The following is a 17496-nucleotide window of genomic DNA, read 5'->3' on the forward strand; positions in this document are numbered from 1 at the left end:
ATGTTCTTTTTTTTTTTTCCTTTGTGATTATTTATTTTTGAGAGAGAGGAAGAGAGCATTGGCGGGGGAAGGGGCAGAGAGCGAGGGGGACAGTTTCCGAAGTGGGCTCAGCTGCTGACAGCAGAAAGCCCAGTACAAGGCTCGAACTCATGAACCGTGAGATCATGACCTGCGCCAAGGTCAAGCTCTTACCCAACTGAGTCACTCAGGTGTCCCGTGAATATTTTCAACTGTACAGAAAAGATGAAGAGTAAATAAGTATTTCTCAACATGCTAAATTCAACAGTTAATATTTTGCAATATTGGCCCTATGTGTTTATTTCTATTCTCTAAAATAGAGGTTAAATCTCGAGGCCTTATTAGAGTCAGTATTTTAGGCAAGAATACTTGATAGATGATGCTGTTTTTCATCACAGAATGTTTTTATCAAGTTGCCTCTCTATGAATGATGCTAACGGTAGTCACTTAATTAGGTGGTGCTCCCAGATCTTTCCACTGTTCAGGTTCCTTTTTTTCTTTTTTGTATTTGCAACTACCAGGTACTAGTCACCTCCAGTAATGGCAAATACGTATTTTTCTCTCTTTCTTAAGTATCATTTTGATGTCATAGTATTTTAAAAGTCAGCTCTGGGGCACCTGGGTGGCTCAGTCAGTAGGTGTCTGACTTCGGCCCAGGTCATGATCTCACAGCTCTGTGAGTTCAAGCCCCGCATCAGGCTCTGTGCTGATGGCTCGGAGCCTGGAGCCTGCTTCAGATTCTGTGTCTCCCTCTCTCTCTGCCCCTAACCCACTCACATTCTATTTCTGTCTCTCTCAAAAATAAATAAACATTAAAAAAAAAAATCAGCTCAATCAAGGTATAATATACATACAATAAAATGTAACCATTTCAAGGGAACAGTTTGGTAAGTTTGGACAAATGCATCTCCCTAAATATTCACCACCACAATCTAGACACAAAATATTTCATTCATCCCCCCTCCAAATTCTCTTGTGACCAGACAACAATTGACATGCTTTCTGTCTTAAGTTAGTTCAACTCCAACAATATGAGTATTAGATTACTTGGTATTGTCCTACACATCACATGCAAAGATCACCTTTCATGCTTTTATACAGTCTTATTTTTTGTCTTAATCTCAGTTTGATGAGCTAGTATGTATTCAAGTTCACTGATTGTTTCTTCTGTGGTACATAATCTACTGTTAAGGCCATCCTGTCAGTTTTGATTTCAGGTGTTACAGCTTCAGCTCTAGGAGTTCTGTTTGGTTCTTTATGTTTCCAGTTCATGCCTGCTTATCTTCATGTTTCCCTTTAAATCCTTAGGTGTATTTATAATAATGACTTTAAGTCTTGTCTGCTCATTCCATCATATCTGTGATGTCTGTCTTTCTTATTGACTGATTTTTTCCTTTAGTTATGGCTCATCTTTTTCTACTTTTCAAATACCTAGTAATTTTTACTGAGTACTAGAAATGGTGAGTGTTTGGTTATTGGGGTGTCTGAATTCTCCTTTCTTCTTTTAAAGACCATTGAGTTTTGTTCTGACAGCCAATTCAGTTGCAGATCAATTTGATCCTTTTGAAGCTTATTTTCAAGCTTTGTTTTGGCTGGTTTAGAATAGCCTTTCCAACAGTGTGGAGGTTCCTCAAAAACTTAAAAATAGAACTACCCTATGACCCAGCAATTACATTACTAGGTATATATCCAAGGGATACAGGTGTGCTGTTTCAAAAGGGCATATGCACCCCAATGTTTATAGCAGTGCTATTGACAATAGCCAAAGTATGGAAAGAGCCCAAATGTCCATCAACGGATGAATGGATAAAGAAGATATGGTGTGTGTGTGTGTATGTATATGTATATGTATATGTATATGTATATGTATATGTATATACATGTATGTGTATATATATGTACACACATATGTGTGTATACATATGTACACACATATATATGTGTATATATATGTATACACACACATATATGTGTATATATATGTATACACACATATATATGTGTGTATATATACATATATACACATACATACATACATACATACATACATACATGCATGCATACAATGAAGTATTACTCAGCAATCAAAAATAATGAAATCTTGTTATTGGCAACTATGTGGATGGAACTAGAGGGTATTATACTAAGCAAAATTAGAGAAAGACTGATATCAAATGACTTCACTCATATGAGGAATTTAAGATACAAAACAGGTGAACCTAAGGGAAGGGAAGCAAAAAGAATATAAAAACAGGGAAGGGGACAAAACAGAAGAGACTCTTAAATACAGAGAACAAACTGAGGGTTGCTGGAGGGGTTGTGGGAGGGGGCATGGGCTAAATGGGTAAGGAGCATTAAGGAAGATGCTTGTTGGGATGTGCTTTGGGTGTTATACATAGGTGATGAATCACTGGAATCTACTCCTGAAAACATCATTGCACTATATGCTAGCTAACTTGAATGTAAATTATAAATAAATGAATGAATTAAAAAATTAAAAAAAAAAAAGAATAGCCTTTCCAGTAGGGCAAATTTAGCCCTATTACCAATGCATTTCCTTTCTGTAGTTTCTTGTTTTACCATGAGTATCCAGCAAGGTTTCTCAACTCTGGCTGGACAGATGGAACATCTTTCAGCCCTGTATAAGCTCTTGAGAAGTTTTTAGTTCACAGCTCCGTAGTAGATGTCCTTTCCCTGAGTCATTATCCTTTGCTTCTCCTCATGGAGTCCCACATATTCTCAATTTATTATGGGTTTTTATTAATTTAGTGTATTTTAAATTATAGTTGGCCTTTTTTTAAGTGCCACATTGTCTAAATTTGGCCAGTGAGAGTCCATTTAATGGCTGACTTCCATGTCCTTTTGACATTATTCCCATTAGATTTTTGAATAGTTTCTTGCTTTCTCACACAACAAGCCATCATACACTCACCGTGTATTTTTCCCCTACCAGACTTAGAATTAGCCATTTCTTCATGGAGCTCTGATTTATTTTAATAAAGAATAGTATTTATTTTTTTATTTAAAAAAATTTTTTTTAATATTTTTATTTATTTTTGAGACAGAGAGAGACAGAGCATGAGCAGGGGAGGGGCACAGAGAGAGGGAGACACAGAATCGGATACAGGCTCCAGGCTCCAAGCTGTCAGCACAGAGCCCGATGCGGGGCTCGAACTCACGGACCGCGAGATCATGACCTGAGCCGAAGTCGGACGCTCAACCGACTAAGCCACCCAGGCGCCCTAAGAATAGTATTTAGACACCAGAGTCTAGAATGTGAAGGTGCTTATTGTTATGAGTATCATTTATTTCTTGGCCCTTTCTTTGTTATTAGAGCTAGGAATTTATTATTTTTTTCACATCATGAGTTCATGTTGATCTTTCCAATTAAAATTTAAAATTAAAAGGATTTTGTTGAACTTCTTTGATTTTATATTTTTTCTCTTATATTGAAAATCTTGGTTCCTAATATTATCATATTTTATTTGCTTTCTCCTGCAGTATATTAAAAAGTCTCAGAATTATAATGGAAATACTAATGGTAATCTATTGAGCAAAATTTAAGATTTCTTTGCAGTTCATTTTGGGTATAGAATATATCTCTACAAGGGTTTCTGCTTCTGATAATAAAGGACTAACTCATATTAGGCTAATCCTCCTTTAGATAACAGTTATTAACCTGGGGTAAAAATATTTAAAGTGATTCTTTAGTAGATGTGGAAAACTGCCATATAAAAACTGGAAAGGAATAGACCCTGAAAAGAATGGGACTGTACTTGGTGATATTAACATTAAACAGCTCTTTGCAAGGGGTTGTTTTCAAGCATAGAGCCTTGGTCTTAATTGGCTTTAGAATGGCTGTCAGGAAGCCCTCAAGTTTGCATATATGTAAATAACCGTCCATATCCTGGGCCAAACCTAAATACATGTATGGAACAGAAACTCCCAGGAGCTTGACAGGAAACAGTAGCTGGAAGGCAAAAATAATTAACAGAAAGTTCAGCTGTTGCTCACCACAGGGGAACAACATCAACCGTTAAAATATTGGAGTGGTTGTAATATCAAAGTAAACTACAGGACAAGAAATATTAAAAGGGATCATTTATAATGATTAAAAATAAGGTGTTCATCATCTTCTCCATCAAGAAAACATAACAATTCTCAGGGCACCTGGGTGGCTCAGTCACTTGGGCATCCGACTTCGGCTCAGGTCAGGATCTCAGTTTGTGAGTTCAAGCCCCACTTCGGGCTCTGTGCTGAGCTCAGAGTCTGGAGCCTGCTTCAGATTCTGTCTCCCTCTGTCTCTGCCCCTCCCCAGCTCCGGCTCTGTCTCTCTCTCTCTCAAAGTTAAATAAAAACATTAAAAAAAAAGAAGAAGAAGAAGAAGAAGAAGACAGTGTAACAATTCTGGATGTGTATATAACTAATAATAGAGCTACTAAGTACATGAAGCAAAACTGGCCTAACTGAAAGGAGAAATAAACAAATCTACCATGGTAGTTGGAGATTTCAACATTCCTTTCAGTAATTAGAAGAAGGAGCTAGAAAATCAGCAAGGTGGGGCGCCTGGGTGGCGCAGTCGGTTAAGCGTCTGACTTCAGCCAGGTCACGATCTCGCGGTCCGTGAGTTCAAGCCCCGCGTCAGGCTCTGGGCTGATGGCTCGGAGCCTGGAGCCTGTTTCCGATGCTGTGTCTCCCTCTCTCTCTGCCCCTCCCCCGTTCATGCTCTGTTTCTCTCTGTCCCAAAAATAAATTAAAAACGTTGAAAAAAAAATTAAAAAAAAAAAAAAGAAAAAATCAGCAAGGATACAGGAGACTTGAACAACACTATCAACTAATTTTACCTTAATTGTCATTTAAAGAAGACTCTACCCTACAAGAGTATAGAGTATTTGTTCTTTTAAAGTACACACAGAATGTTCAGCATAAACCAGTGTCAAGTTAGTTTAAAAGTATTGATATCAGTCTGAGTATGTTCTCCGACCATCAGAATTAAAAATCAATTAACAGATACCTGAAAAATCCCCAGATATTTGGAAACTAAATTATTTAAACACAACAATCTGTGGCTGCCTTAAAACACACACACACACAACTTTATGGCAAAAGCTATTTATTATCTCTCACCATTCTGGGTGTTGACTATGCATTTCTTTTGCAGGTTTTTCCTGAGATTACTCAAGGAGCTGCATACATCTTAGAGGGTCTGCTAGAGGGCTAGGCCTTTTTTCCAAGTGGTCTTTCATCCTCAATTATGCTAAACTGGGCTTCCTTACATGATGGAGATACATTCCAAGAAATCAACTTTACTTGCACTTATCAAATCTCTGCATCAAATTTGCATATGTTCCATCAAAGCAGATCACATGGATAAGCCCGGAATCAATGCGAGAGGGGACTACTTGGATAGCAAGAGGCATGATTCATTGGGAATAACAGTTTACCAAAATCGATGGGACTTTGGTTAAATCATTTTTCTCATCTGTAATGGAGTTTATGATATCCATCCTCAGAATTGTTGTGTGGATTGAATGAAATGGTATAATCCTATGTGATAAAAATTGTTTAGAGTGTTTTTAAGAAACCAAAGGTAATTTAGAATGGCAAATACTACCATCTACCATTATTCATTTCCTACACATGCCAGGCATTGCCCTAAATAGTAGAGTTGCAACAGACACAGTCCTTACCTTAGAGAAATGATATTTTGAAGGTAAAGTAACTAAGCCCATATTAGATTTACAGACTTTATAACTTTATCCACATGTCAAGCCAAAAAGTTTTATAAACTCAACTGTGGCTTGACATTTGGATGTGCTTATGTTAAATTTTATATTAAAATCAGTTAATTGACATTGTTAATACACCAAGATTATGTATCTATAAGATACATCTGTAAGATGTGATTTTTCAAAGCATCATTTTAAAAAAACTATCTCTTGGGGCGTTTGGGTGGCTCATCAGTTAAGCTTTCAGCTCTTGATTTCAGCTCAGGTCATGATCTCACCGTTCTTGAGATCAAGCCTCACGTCTTGAGATTAAGATTCTCTCCCTCTCTTTCTGCCCTTTCTGCACTCAACATATGCATGCTTTCTCTCAAAAAATTAATAATTAAAAAAAATTTTGAAGTAAAGTGAAAGACAACACACAGGATGGGAAAAAGTAATCTGCAAATCATGTATCTGATGAGGGACTTTTATCTAGAATACATGAAAACTTACAATAAAGACAAAGACAAGGGGTACCTGGGTGGCTCAGTCAGTTGAGTGACCGACTCTTGATTTTGGTTCAGGTCATGATCTCACTGTTGTGAGATTGAGCCCCATGTTGGGTTCCATGATGAGTGTAGAGCCTGCTTGGGATTCTCTCTCTCTCTCTCTCTCTCTCTCTCTCTCTCTCTCTCTCTCCCTCTCTCTCTCTCTCTCTCCCCCCCCTGCCCCTTTCCCCCACTTGTACTCTCTAAATAAATAAATAAATATTTTTTAAAGGACAAAGACAAAATAAAACAGCAACAGTCCATTTTAAAAATGGGCAAAAGGTCTGAATAGACAGACATTTCTCCAGAGAAGATACACAGATGACTAATAAGCACATGAAAATATACTTGACATCATTAGTCATCAAGGAAATACATATCAAAACTACAATGAGATACTACTTCATACTCACTAGAATGGCTAGAATCAAAAAGAAAGACGTTAACAAGTGTTTTCCAGATGTGGAGAAATGTTAACCCTCACACCCTGCTGGGGGGATTATCAAATGAGGCAGAAAACAGCCTGGCATTTCCCCAGTGGTTCAATATAGCATTATTTTATGACTAAGTAATTCCAGTCCTAGGTATATACCCAAGAGAAAAGAAAGCATGTTTACACAAAAACTTGTACACTAATTTGTAAAGGAACATTATTCATATTAGACAAAAAACTGAAATCACCCAAGTGTCGGTTAACTGACAAATGGATAAATAAAATGTGGTGTATCCAATAGAATGTTATATAGCCATAAAAAGGAATGAAATACTGATACATGTTACAACATGGATGAACCTTGAAACATTATGCTAATTCAAAGAAGCCAATCACAAAAGACCACATATGGTTCTATTTATATTAAATGTTCAGAATATGGGCTCCTGGGTGGGTCAGTCAGGTAAGCATCCAACTTCAGCTTAGGTCATGATCTCACCGTTCAGAGTTCGAGCCCCACATCAGGCTCTGTGCTGACAGCTCACTGCTAAAAAATGTTCAGAATAGGTAAATCTGTATATAGAGAAAGAACAATAATTGAAATGAGGGGTGAGGGAGCAATAAAGGATACGAGGTTTCTTTTGGAGGTGATTAAAATGTTCTAAAAAGTGATTGTGGTGATAGTTGCATATCTGTGAATATACTGTGAATCATTGAACTGTACACTTTAAATGGATGAATCTTACAGTATATGCAAGCTTTATCTCAGTAAACAGTTGTTAGAAGAATAAACAGGTTTTTGCAAGGCTATTTACCAAACACTGTCTCCAAACCAGAAATTCTAATTGCTTTATAAAGATGTATATGATATCCAAAACTACTGAATTGTACACTTAAAAATGATTAAGATGGCAAATTTTATGTAATGTGAATTTTATCTCCATTTTTAAAAAGATGTATGCTTAATCTTAGGAATACAAGATAAATACAGCAATGAGAGCTCAGTGAAACAAGTCAGAAGTCAGAGAATTTTTTTTTTTCTGAGTAGGCTCCATGCCCAGTGTGGGGCTTGAACTCATAACCCTGAGATCAAGAGTCACTTACTCTCCCAACAGAGCCACCCAGGTGCCCCCAGAGTTCAGATCAGTTTTAATACCAGCTCTCCCGATGGAGAATCTAGAGAGTGATCAGAATCGCATGCCAGAAGGGTTCAGTGAGCACACTTGTTTGTCCAGAAGTCCCACAGAAGGCTATAAAGTGAGGGTTGGAATTATCAAATAATCAACATTTTCTCAGTGGAACCTTGCAATGTTGAAGGAAGAGACCACCTCTGTAATACGTGAAACAGTGAAACTGACTTTACTACTTGCTAAGCAAGAGAGTAATACTTACAAACACAATCTCTAAACAAAATAGAACCGATATACAAGGTTTTAAGAATTGTGGATTTCAGGGATTGGCAGATTTTCAAAACTGAAAATGTTTTACAGATTGGCTCACCTCTGGCTGTGGTGTATAGGGATTGGTGGACTGTCTGAAGCAGGAGTAGAAGCTTGAACACTGGTGATTTCTGGAGTGAGGCTGTGGTTTACTGGCTGCCTTGCAGATGTGTGGGGCTGTCACTGGCTGACTTTCAGAGGCCTGGCTATTAGAGCAAAGCAGTTACTGTTTGATTGGGACAGGTTTAGACTGGTTCTGCGGTTACGTGCTTATGGCTTAGAACAAGAGTCAAAGCACAAGCAGTCTTTCTGTTTCTTGAATTTGGAGAATTCAGTTTGGAGAATTTTATTGCTGTATTTTATTATTTCTGATAGCTACATCATAATTTAACTTAAATCTTTACCCAGTAGTTCAGTCAGGAGTCATGGAAGTTTTTAACCAGGGAGTGACATGGTGACCTTCGCAAACTTGTAAGAGGTAGATTATAGAGAAGAAAAAGTCCAAGAGATAGGTTAAAAGGCTGTCAAAAAGGCTGGATTTTAGGATATCCTGAGGCCTAGCCTTCCTAAGAGGGGAAGAATGCAGACTTGATGGTGTATTCATATCTTCCTGTTCATAAGTTAGGTTTGATGTGTCTTGTCAAGATGCGAGTGTGCCATTTGCCCTCATTTCTGTTCTTGTGTTTCCTCTCCTCTCCCTACTTCTATTCCCCGCTCCGTCTCCCCCTCTCCAAGTGAAAAATTAACCTCTATGCCAAGGAAGCATTGCTAGTGAATACCAAGATTATTCTAATTAGTAAATCAAGAATAACTTAAAAAACACATTGAGGAAAAAGTGCCTTGATGTCTCACCATTTTCTTGGTTTTCTTAGATAATTAAGTTGAAAGCTGAAGCCCGGCTGGACCTGCTAAAGCAGATCGGTGTTTCTGTGGACACGTGGCTAAAGAGTGCAATGAATCAAGTAATGGAAGAACTGGAAAATGAACGATGGGCTCGCCTTCCTGCAGTGACCAATAATGGCACTTTACACTCGGTAGGATTTCTCTTCTTGGCTGTAATGGGCAGACTTTCACTGAAGGATGCTATTCTTTGACTGTGTCACCAAACCTGATAATAGCCAAAATTTAAAAGAAAAAATAACGGTTTTGCTAGCAGTTTGGTTTCTTTTCTTTGGCCTGTCACTGAGTTAAACTTGGTGCAGGAAGAGGGAAAAAGTCATGCTTTTTATTTTTAATATGCAGTGAAGAACGTATTATCACTAGTTGGTTTATTAGTGCCACTTTACCAAATTCCTTATCCCAAAATGAAGTAGATATGTTTCTTGTCTGGAAGTCATGGAATAAAAATTTTAATCTAGTGTTTCTGAAGTTCTCAGAGGTCTTCTCTGAAAACTGACATCCAGAGAGTCAGAAACAATCTTAAAAAGAGAAAAGGGGGTGCCTGGATGGCTCAGTTGGTTGAACGTCCAACTCTTGGTTTCAGCGGAGGTCATGCATGATCTCACAGTTCATGAGATCAAGCCCCATGTGCCTGGGATTCTCCCTCTCCCTCTCTCTCTGCCTCTCTCTCTCTTTCTCTGTAAATAAGTAAATAAACTTAAAAAAGAAAGGAACACTTTTAGTCTCTGGCTTAATTATTTGATTCACAAGGGCTTTCACACTCTGTTCACTGTATTTTTCATCAGGGAGATAGTGCAAGTATGGTCAGAGCTCAAGCTAGCATTTTCTTGCTTCAAGTCCAGGGCATTTTCCACTTTGATGTCATCCAGTTCAACCTTAGTTATTCATGTTGGAGATCTGAGTGCCAGAAAAGTTCATTGACTTGCCTGTTGTTACATAAGTGGATATATGATGTCTATAGCTGGTCAGACTAAAGTAATTCCTACTGCTGCTTCCTACCCATTACTCTGTCTCATCCTGTTTATTTCCTTATGGCATTTATTACGATCTTTGCTTTGTGTTCTTTGTCTATCGTCCTCTCTGGAATGTAATTACCATGTCTGTCTGATTCAGTGCACAGCAAAGTGCCTGGCACATAGTAAGTACTCAATAAATATCTGTTGAAGGAAGAAATGAAAGAATGGATGGCTGAATAGATGGAATAGTGGCAAACTAAAAGCTAAAACTCTAATCTCACAACTTCCTACTGTATCCAAAGTGCCTCTTCAGTGCTTGTGCCCTTCAGATAAAAGGCATCCTTGCGAGAGAAATTGGCTAAAGTTTAAGAACATTCCTGAAAGTTTTGTCGATTTTTTCACATAGCATTCTGATTTTCTAATGGGAATACACTTGCGCATTTTAAAAAGATTGTGTGTGGGTGTGCATTTTAAGGAAAAGCAATCTATTGAAAGTTTATTTGACTATTAATGGTAATCCAGCTAGAGAAAATAGGCACACATCACCTACTTGACGTCAGGGTTAGAAGAGCCTGGCCTGTTTTCAATACAATAGAGTTGTTCCATGTCATGGAATATCTCTTTCTAATGCATCTTTTGAACGTCACAGTTACCATCCACTTCAAGTAATTTTGTTGTACAGAATGTAGGATGACAGCAAATCCCAGGCACACACTTTCTTTTGGACTCTTCAGTAGCACTGTTGGCAACCAATAAACCCATGATTTCTCTTGGACTAGTATCTTTTCTAACTAAATCAACTGGGCAGGCATTTATCCCCTCCCTGTGTGCCTACTTCCTGAGCAAATTGGAGATGAACAAGAATTGGTCTCTCTCCTTGAAGAGCTTGCAAGCTGGTAGAGCAGACAGAACTCAGACCTTTATAGATCTTAGTGATCCATGGCAGTGTATGACTGGGTTCCTCTGTGGCAAACTTGAAACGCCTATTTCTAACTCATCAACACACCTGGGGAAAAAACCCTTCTCTCCGTGTTTCAGAGAGAAAGTTAAGTTAAATGATCTAAGCTCCCCTCCAACTCCAAAATCTTATGATTTTGTGAAATGCTGTTAAAAAAGTTTAATACCAGGTGGAAAAATAGGAAAGACGTTTGCCCCATGAAGGAACTGTCAGTTGAGATAGTCCTTGAAGAATTTTAACATGAGATAAAGAAGGGCTTCTGAGTGTGAAGGAAGGAAATGAAGAAGATATGCCTAGTACAGTCTGTCAGTGAGTAGTACATTCTGGTAGTAAGTGTTGAATAAATTCGGTGTTTTTGAGAACTGTCCAAAGACATGAGCTCATCTAGAAACATCACATTTTCTGCGAAGAGAACATTTTGCAATCCTAACCCATTCTTCCTTACCTCTAGTCAGTATCATGGAGCTTGTGTCATCCTGCTTTCAGCCGAGGGATATATTTTGTGGAAGCTCTACTAACAGTCCAGTAGTGCCCCCTTTATCCATGGTGTCACTTTTCTTGGTTTCAGTTACCATGGTCAGCCATGGAAGCAACTATCTAGACACAGATGATCCTCCTGACCTATTGTCAGAAGGTCAGTGGTAGCTTAACGCTGCGTTACAATGCCTACGTCATTCACCTCACTTCATCTTGTCACGTAGGCATTTTATCTCACATCACCACAGGAAGAAGGATAAGTACAGTACAATAAGATATTTTGAGAGAGAGAGAGACCACGTTCACAAACTTTTATTACAGTATATTATTGTAACTTATGTGTTATTACTATTGTTATTTATCTCTTACTGGGCCTGATTTATAAATTAAACTGTAGCACAGGTATGTATGTGTAGGAAAAAACATAGTCTGTAGGGTGTGGCCCTACTGGTACTTCTATGGGTTCAAACATCCACTTGAGGTCTTGGAACATATCTCCTGCTGATAAGGAAGGGAGGCTACTGTATAAATAAAGGAGAGATGTGGGCACAAAACAGCTTAATGAAGTCCCAGTATTTATTTAACCTGCTTTTAAATGACTGCACTGAAGTAATTTAGAAGAAGTTGTATCTCTTCTCTTCACACTGGCAGCTGCTGGCTAGGATCATGAAGCAGAAATACACATCTGGGGACCAAATTACTTCTTCCATTATAGATGCCAACAAAAGCATTAGTCATCAAGTTTAGAGTTCCCTTCCATCGGGAAAACATGGTTAATTTTAATGTTACACATTAACAGTGTAAAGGGCCTTATTAGAAGATAAATGTTTTTAAAATATATAGTCTTTTTACCTTACAGAATAAGGAACTATACTTTCTTGAGTATTAACTTTTTGCCTTCTATATTATGCTGTGGTACAGATAGAGGGTTGGGAAGAAACATAGAAAAAGAATCACAGAATACAGCAATATTTTTTAATGGAGAACAGTCTGTTAATATAGCTACTCAGCTGATGGTAAACTAGAGCTCATACATAACCTCTTATGGTTAGATTGCTACCAGTAGCCCAGTCAGCCTTTCTGCCAGTCATTCCTCCCTTCTCTTATTTTCCTTTCTTCTCTTACTCAAAAACCCATACTCAGTTTAATTTTGAAGTTATATTAATTTTAGAATAGAAAAAGTTATAAAACTGGATTAGAAAAAAATTAGAAAGTTAGGTAGAGGAAAAAAATGACCCCAAACTCCGTCCTTATGACACCACTGTTAGCAACTTAATGTAATTCTGTCCTCTTTCTATTCTTTTTTTAAACTTATTTGTCATAATAAAGTTAATTTTGTATATTTTTCCATCTAGCATTCCATTTTGCTGGACAGTCTTCATAATCTTTCTTTTCATGTCTGTGTAGTATTCCCTCAGGAAGGCATACCATAATTCACTTAACTGCTCTCTTATAGGTTCAATATTTAGATTGCTTCCAGATATTATAAATAAATAATACTCTGAAAGAGTGTCTCTGAAAGAGATATTTGTGTACATACTTCTTTTTTCCATAGTGGGAATAGATTTCTATAATACAGATTCTTAGAAGTAGAATTCATAGGTTGGAGATTTATAGTTCTTTGTTTAAGGTTGGGTTTTGTTCTTTTTTTCCCCCTAGATTCTCAAACTATAGCTGACAGTGTTTACATGACTTCCTTATCTTCAGCCATTTCCCCTATCATTTCCCCTATATAACAGACATCCTGGCATCCACTTTGTTGTGCAACCTCCCTAAGAGCGTGAGCATTTTGCAGAGTTGCATAGAAATAAATTCTGACTTTCCTCATTATGAAGACCATGCTGAATAATGTGTTTGAAAGGCAAGGAAATTAAATATTTTTAAACATCAGGATGGTAGTTTAGTTCTCATCTGCCTTGTTAAATGCCTAATAGTCTTTGCAGTATAATGGGTTTTGTTTTTGAAATATGAAAATCTGTTTGTTGGCTTGTCCTGATCCCAAAGAAAAGAAACAATGGCTTTTTGTAATGAGATAAATGTAAACAGTAGAAAATAATAGCATACACCTGCAAAAATTTTTAGGCACTTCCGTATTTACAGTTTTTCCAAGTGGTTAGTGGTCTTGTTATTGGATTAAACTCCATACCCAAATAGGCCACACTATTATTGAAACTGACATTTCATATTTTCAGTAGGATTTAATTCAGTTGAATTTAATTCAATTCAGTAAGCATGTGTGGAGCCTGCACGCCTCATGAGACCCTTTGCTAAGTGCTGGGAGTTACAAACTGAGTATAATGTCTGCTGAGTTTGTATCCACAGATTGAGAGAACCAGTCTCACTAACAGCCAAGACCAAAAGATGGGCATTGAAAAGATGTGGAGAATTTCAGTTCTAAGAGAAGTATCTCCAGCTGTATTGTGTTCTTTAATTTTCTGCATACCCATAACAACAAGCAAAGTACCTGACACAAATCCATATACGTAGTACATGTTCAAAAATACTAATCCACACCTGAAGATAAAGCAGTCTAATTCCACCAACTGACCTTAAAATACTATTAAAAACAGGAAGTTCACAAAAAAGCATCTCTACTGTACCAGGTACTATGTTAGGTACATTCATACATTATTTCAATTAATGATCACAATGGTCCTGAATGTATTTACAGATGAGAAGACAGACTTGGAAGAATTAAATATCTCCCAGTGGCACACAGCTAGTAAGTGGAGAGAGCTAGATTTGAACCCGCATATGTCTGCTTCTAAAGCCCTGCTCTTTACCATACTTTTTTTTCCTTTGATGATTCTGTTGAATCATCATTGAACATCCTATTTTTGATGTAATTAATCATCTTATAACATCTTCAGGTACTACATGGCCAGTTGTCATTAAAATTCTCAAGCTTTACTGATATTTTTTGACAGCTTTGCTGAGGTATAATTGATAATATAGTAGGCTACACATATTTAAAGTGTACAATTTGATATATTTTGACATGTGTATACAGCAGTGAAACCCTTGTGACAATTAAGATAATGAACATATCCACCACCCTCAAAAATTTCCTCATGCTCCTTCCAGCCCTTCAGTCAACCACTGATCTGCTCCCATTGTGGGTTAGTTTATATTTCCTAGAATTTTGTATGAACAGAATCATACAATATGTACCTTTTTTTTTTTTTTGGTCTTTCACTCAACATGATTATTTTGAGGATCATCCGTGTTATTGCTCATCAATAATTGATTGTTGTTTTTTTTTTATTGCTGAGTAGTATTCCATTGTATGAGTACACCACAGTTTGTTTATCAGTTCACCTGATGATGGGAATTTGGGTTTTGGAGAGACTATTACAAGTAAAACTGCTTATGTTTTGAGTGGGTCAGACAGTGGGTATGTGTTTAACATCTTAGGAAACTTCCAAAGTGGTCGTACCATTTTACATGCCCATCCAAAGGATACTAGTGTTCTAGTTGTTTCATAGCCTCACCAACACTTGGTATGGTTGGTGTTTGATTTTAGATATTCTAATGGGTGTGCAGTAGTGTATCGCTATATTTTTGATTTGTATCTCACTGATAATGTTGAGCATCTTTTCATATGCTTATTTTCCATCTGCATATATTCTTTGGTGAAGTGTCTGTTCAGATCTTTTGCCTATATTTTATTGCTTGTTTTCTTTTTATTGAGTTTTGAGAATTCTTTTTGTATTCTGTATACAAACCCTTTGTCAGATAGATGATTAATTTTCTCCCAAATCAAGTCTATGGCTTGTCTTTTCATTTTAACAGTATCTTTTAAAGACCAGACATTTTTGGGGTGCCTGGGTGGCGCAGTCGGTTAAGCGTCCGACTTCAGCCAGGTCACGATCTCGTGGTCCGTGAGTTCGAGCCCTGCGTCAGGCTCTGGGCTGATGGCTCAGAGCCTGGAGCCTGTTTTGGATTCTGTGTCTCCCTCTCTCTCTGCCCCTCCCCCATTCATGCTCTGTCTCTCTCTGTCCCAAAAATAAATAAACGTTAAAGACCAGACATTTTTAAGTTTGATGAAGTCCCCACTTAATTTTTTTTTTCTTTTATGGACCATGCTGTGGTGTGGTATGGTATGGTAGCTTTCACAAGCTATGATTTCTTTGACAAATAAATATTTGCCAAACCCAAGGTCATAATAGATTTTCTCCTATATTTTCTTCTAGAAATTTTATAGTTTTGGGTTATACAGTTAATTCTGTGACCCAGTTTGAGTTAATCTTTGTATATATGTATATGTATATCCTTTTTGTTGTTGTTGAAAAGACTGCCCTTTCTCCACTGAATTACCTTCACATCTTTGTCAAAAATCAATTAACCATATATGTGTGGGTTTATTTTTGGACTTTTTGTTTCGTTCTGTTGATCTGTTTATCTGTCCTGATGCCAATGCTACATTGTTTTGATTAATGTAACTTCGTAATTAGCCTTGAAGTTAGGTAGTGTAAATTCTCCAACTTTCTTCTCCCTCTCTCTCTCTTTTTTAAAATTTTAAATCCAGGATATTTAACGTCCAGCTTTCTTCTTTCTCAAGGTTGTTTTGGGTATTCTGTGTCCTTTGCATTGCCATATAAATTTAAACTGCCATTTTCTACAAAAAAACAAACAAACAAACAAACAAAAACCCTACTAGGATTTTTAAAAATAGGATTGTGATGAATCTATTTGTAAGTCAGTTTGAAGATAGTTGATGTTTTAACAATATTGAGTCTTCCAACCCATTAACATAATACCTCTCCATTTATTTAACTTTAATTTCCCTCAGCAGTGTTTTATAGCTTTCAGTGTATAGGTCTTGCATCTTTTTTTCAGATTTATCTTTATTTTAAAGTTTTTGGCACTGTTTCAAGTGTTTTTTAAATTTCAACTTCCAATTGCTCATTGCTAACATACAGAAATATAATTGATCTTTGCGTATTGATCTTATATCCTTTAACTTTGCTAAACTCATTTATTAGTTGTAGCTTTTGTGTAGGTTTTCTGTGTAGATAATCATGTCACCTGCATATTATTACTACTGTAACTGTTAGCATCTCCAGTAGTTTAGGGCCAATGGATGTTCTTGCCTTGTTTCTGCACTTAGGGAGAAAACATTCAGTCTTTTACCATTAAGTATGATGTTAACAGACGGGTTTTTGTAGATGCCCTTTACCATATTGAGGAGTTTCCTCTATTTAATTTACTAATAGGAATGGATGCTGAATCTTGTGAAATGATTTTTTTTTTAGTTTGTTTATATGGTAAATTGCATTGATGATTTTTCAAATATTAAACAAACTTTGTATTACTGATAAACTCTACTTGTATCATGATACATTACCCTTTTTATATGTTGATTGAAATTGTTAAATTGGATTTGTTAAAATTTTGATGAGCATTTTTGTCTCTGTTCATGGCAGAGATTAGTCTATAGTTTTCTTCTCTTGTAATGTTTTTGTCTGGTTTTGGTATAATGGTTGTCTCAGAATAATTTGAAAAGTATCCCTTCCTCTTCAATTTTCTGGAAGCTTATGTAGAATTGTGTAGAATTTTTCTTTCTTAAATGTTTGATATACTTCATCAGAGTGTGTTATCTGAGCCTGAAGTTTTCCTTATGGAAGTTTTCTTGTAACAACAAATCCGGTGTCTTTAGTACATATAGAGTCATTCAGGTTATTCTTCTTGAGTGGATTTTTATCATTTGTGTCTTTCAAGGAATTAGTCCATTCTATCTAAGTTGCCAACTTTATTGGAACAAGTTGTTTATAATATTCCTTTATTCTTCTTTCATTATCTAGAGAATCTGTAGGGGCATCACTTCTCTCATTCTTGATATTGGTTATTTGTGTCTACACTTTATTCCTGATCATTCTGCTAGAGGTTTATTCATGTGATAAAGAACTAGATTCGGGGGCGCCTGAGTGGCTCTTGGAAGCACCATCTTTGCTGAGAATTCTCAAACGGAGACTGGGCACAGGCACTCAGCAGGGTACCTTTGTCGGTTAACTGTCAGTCTTCAGCTGTGGTCCTGATCTCACAGTTCCTGAGTTCAG

General features: G+C 36.9%; 1 protein-coding gene across 5 annotated transcripts in view; it reads left to right on the forward strand.

Moving 5' to 3' along the window:
- FCHSD2 (FCH and double SH3 domains 2) overlaps positions 1-17496 on the forward strand; it is a 298964-nt gene that overhangs the window by 265359 nt on the left and 16109 nt on the right. For all 5 annotated transcript variants that reach the window (XM_019811869.2, XM_019811868.3, XM_011286612.4 and 2 more), the window contains one exon: positions 9019-9180. In XM_019811869.2, the coding sequence (XP_019667428.1) occupies positions 9019-9180 (162 nt within the window). The remainder of the gene's footprint in view (positions 1-9018; positions 9181-17496) is intronic.

This window comes from Felis catus, chromosome D1, assembly GCF_018350175.1.
Source record: "Felis catus isolate Fca126 chromosome D1, F.catus_Fca126_mat1.0, whole genome shotgun sequence".
In the NCBI taxonomy this organism is placed as follows: domain Eukaryota; kingdom Metazoa; phylum Chordata; class Mammalia; order Carnivora; family Felidae; genus Felis; species Felis catus.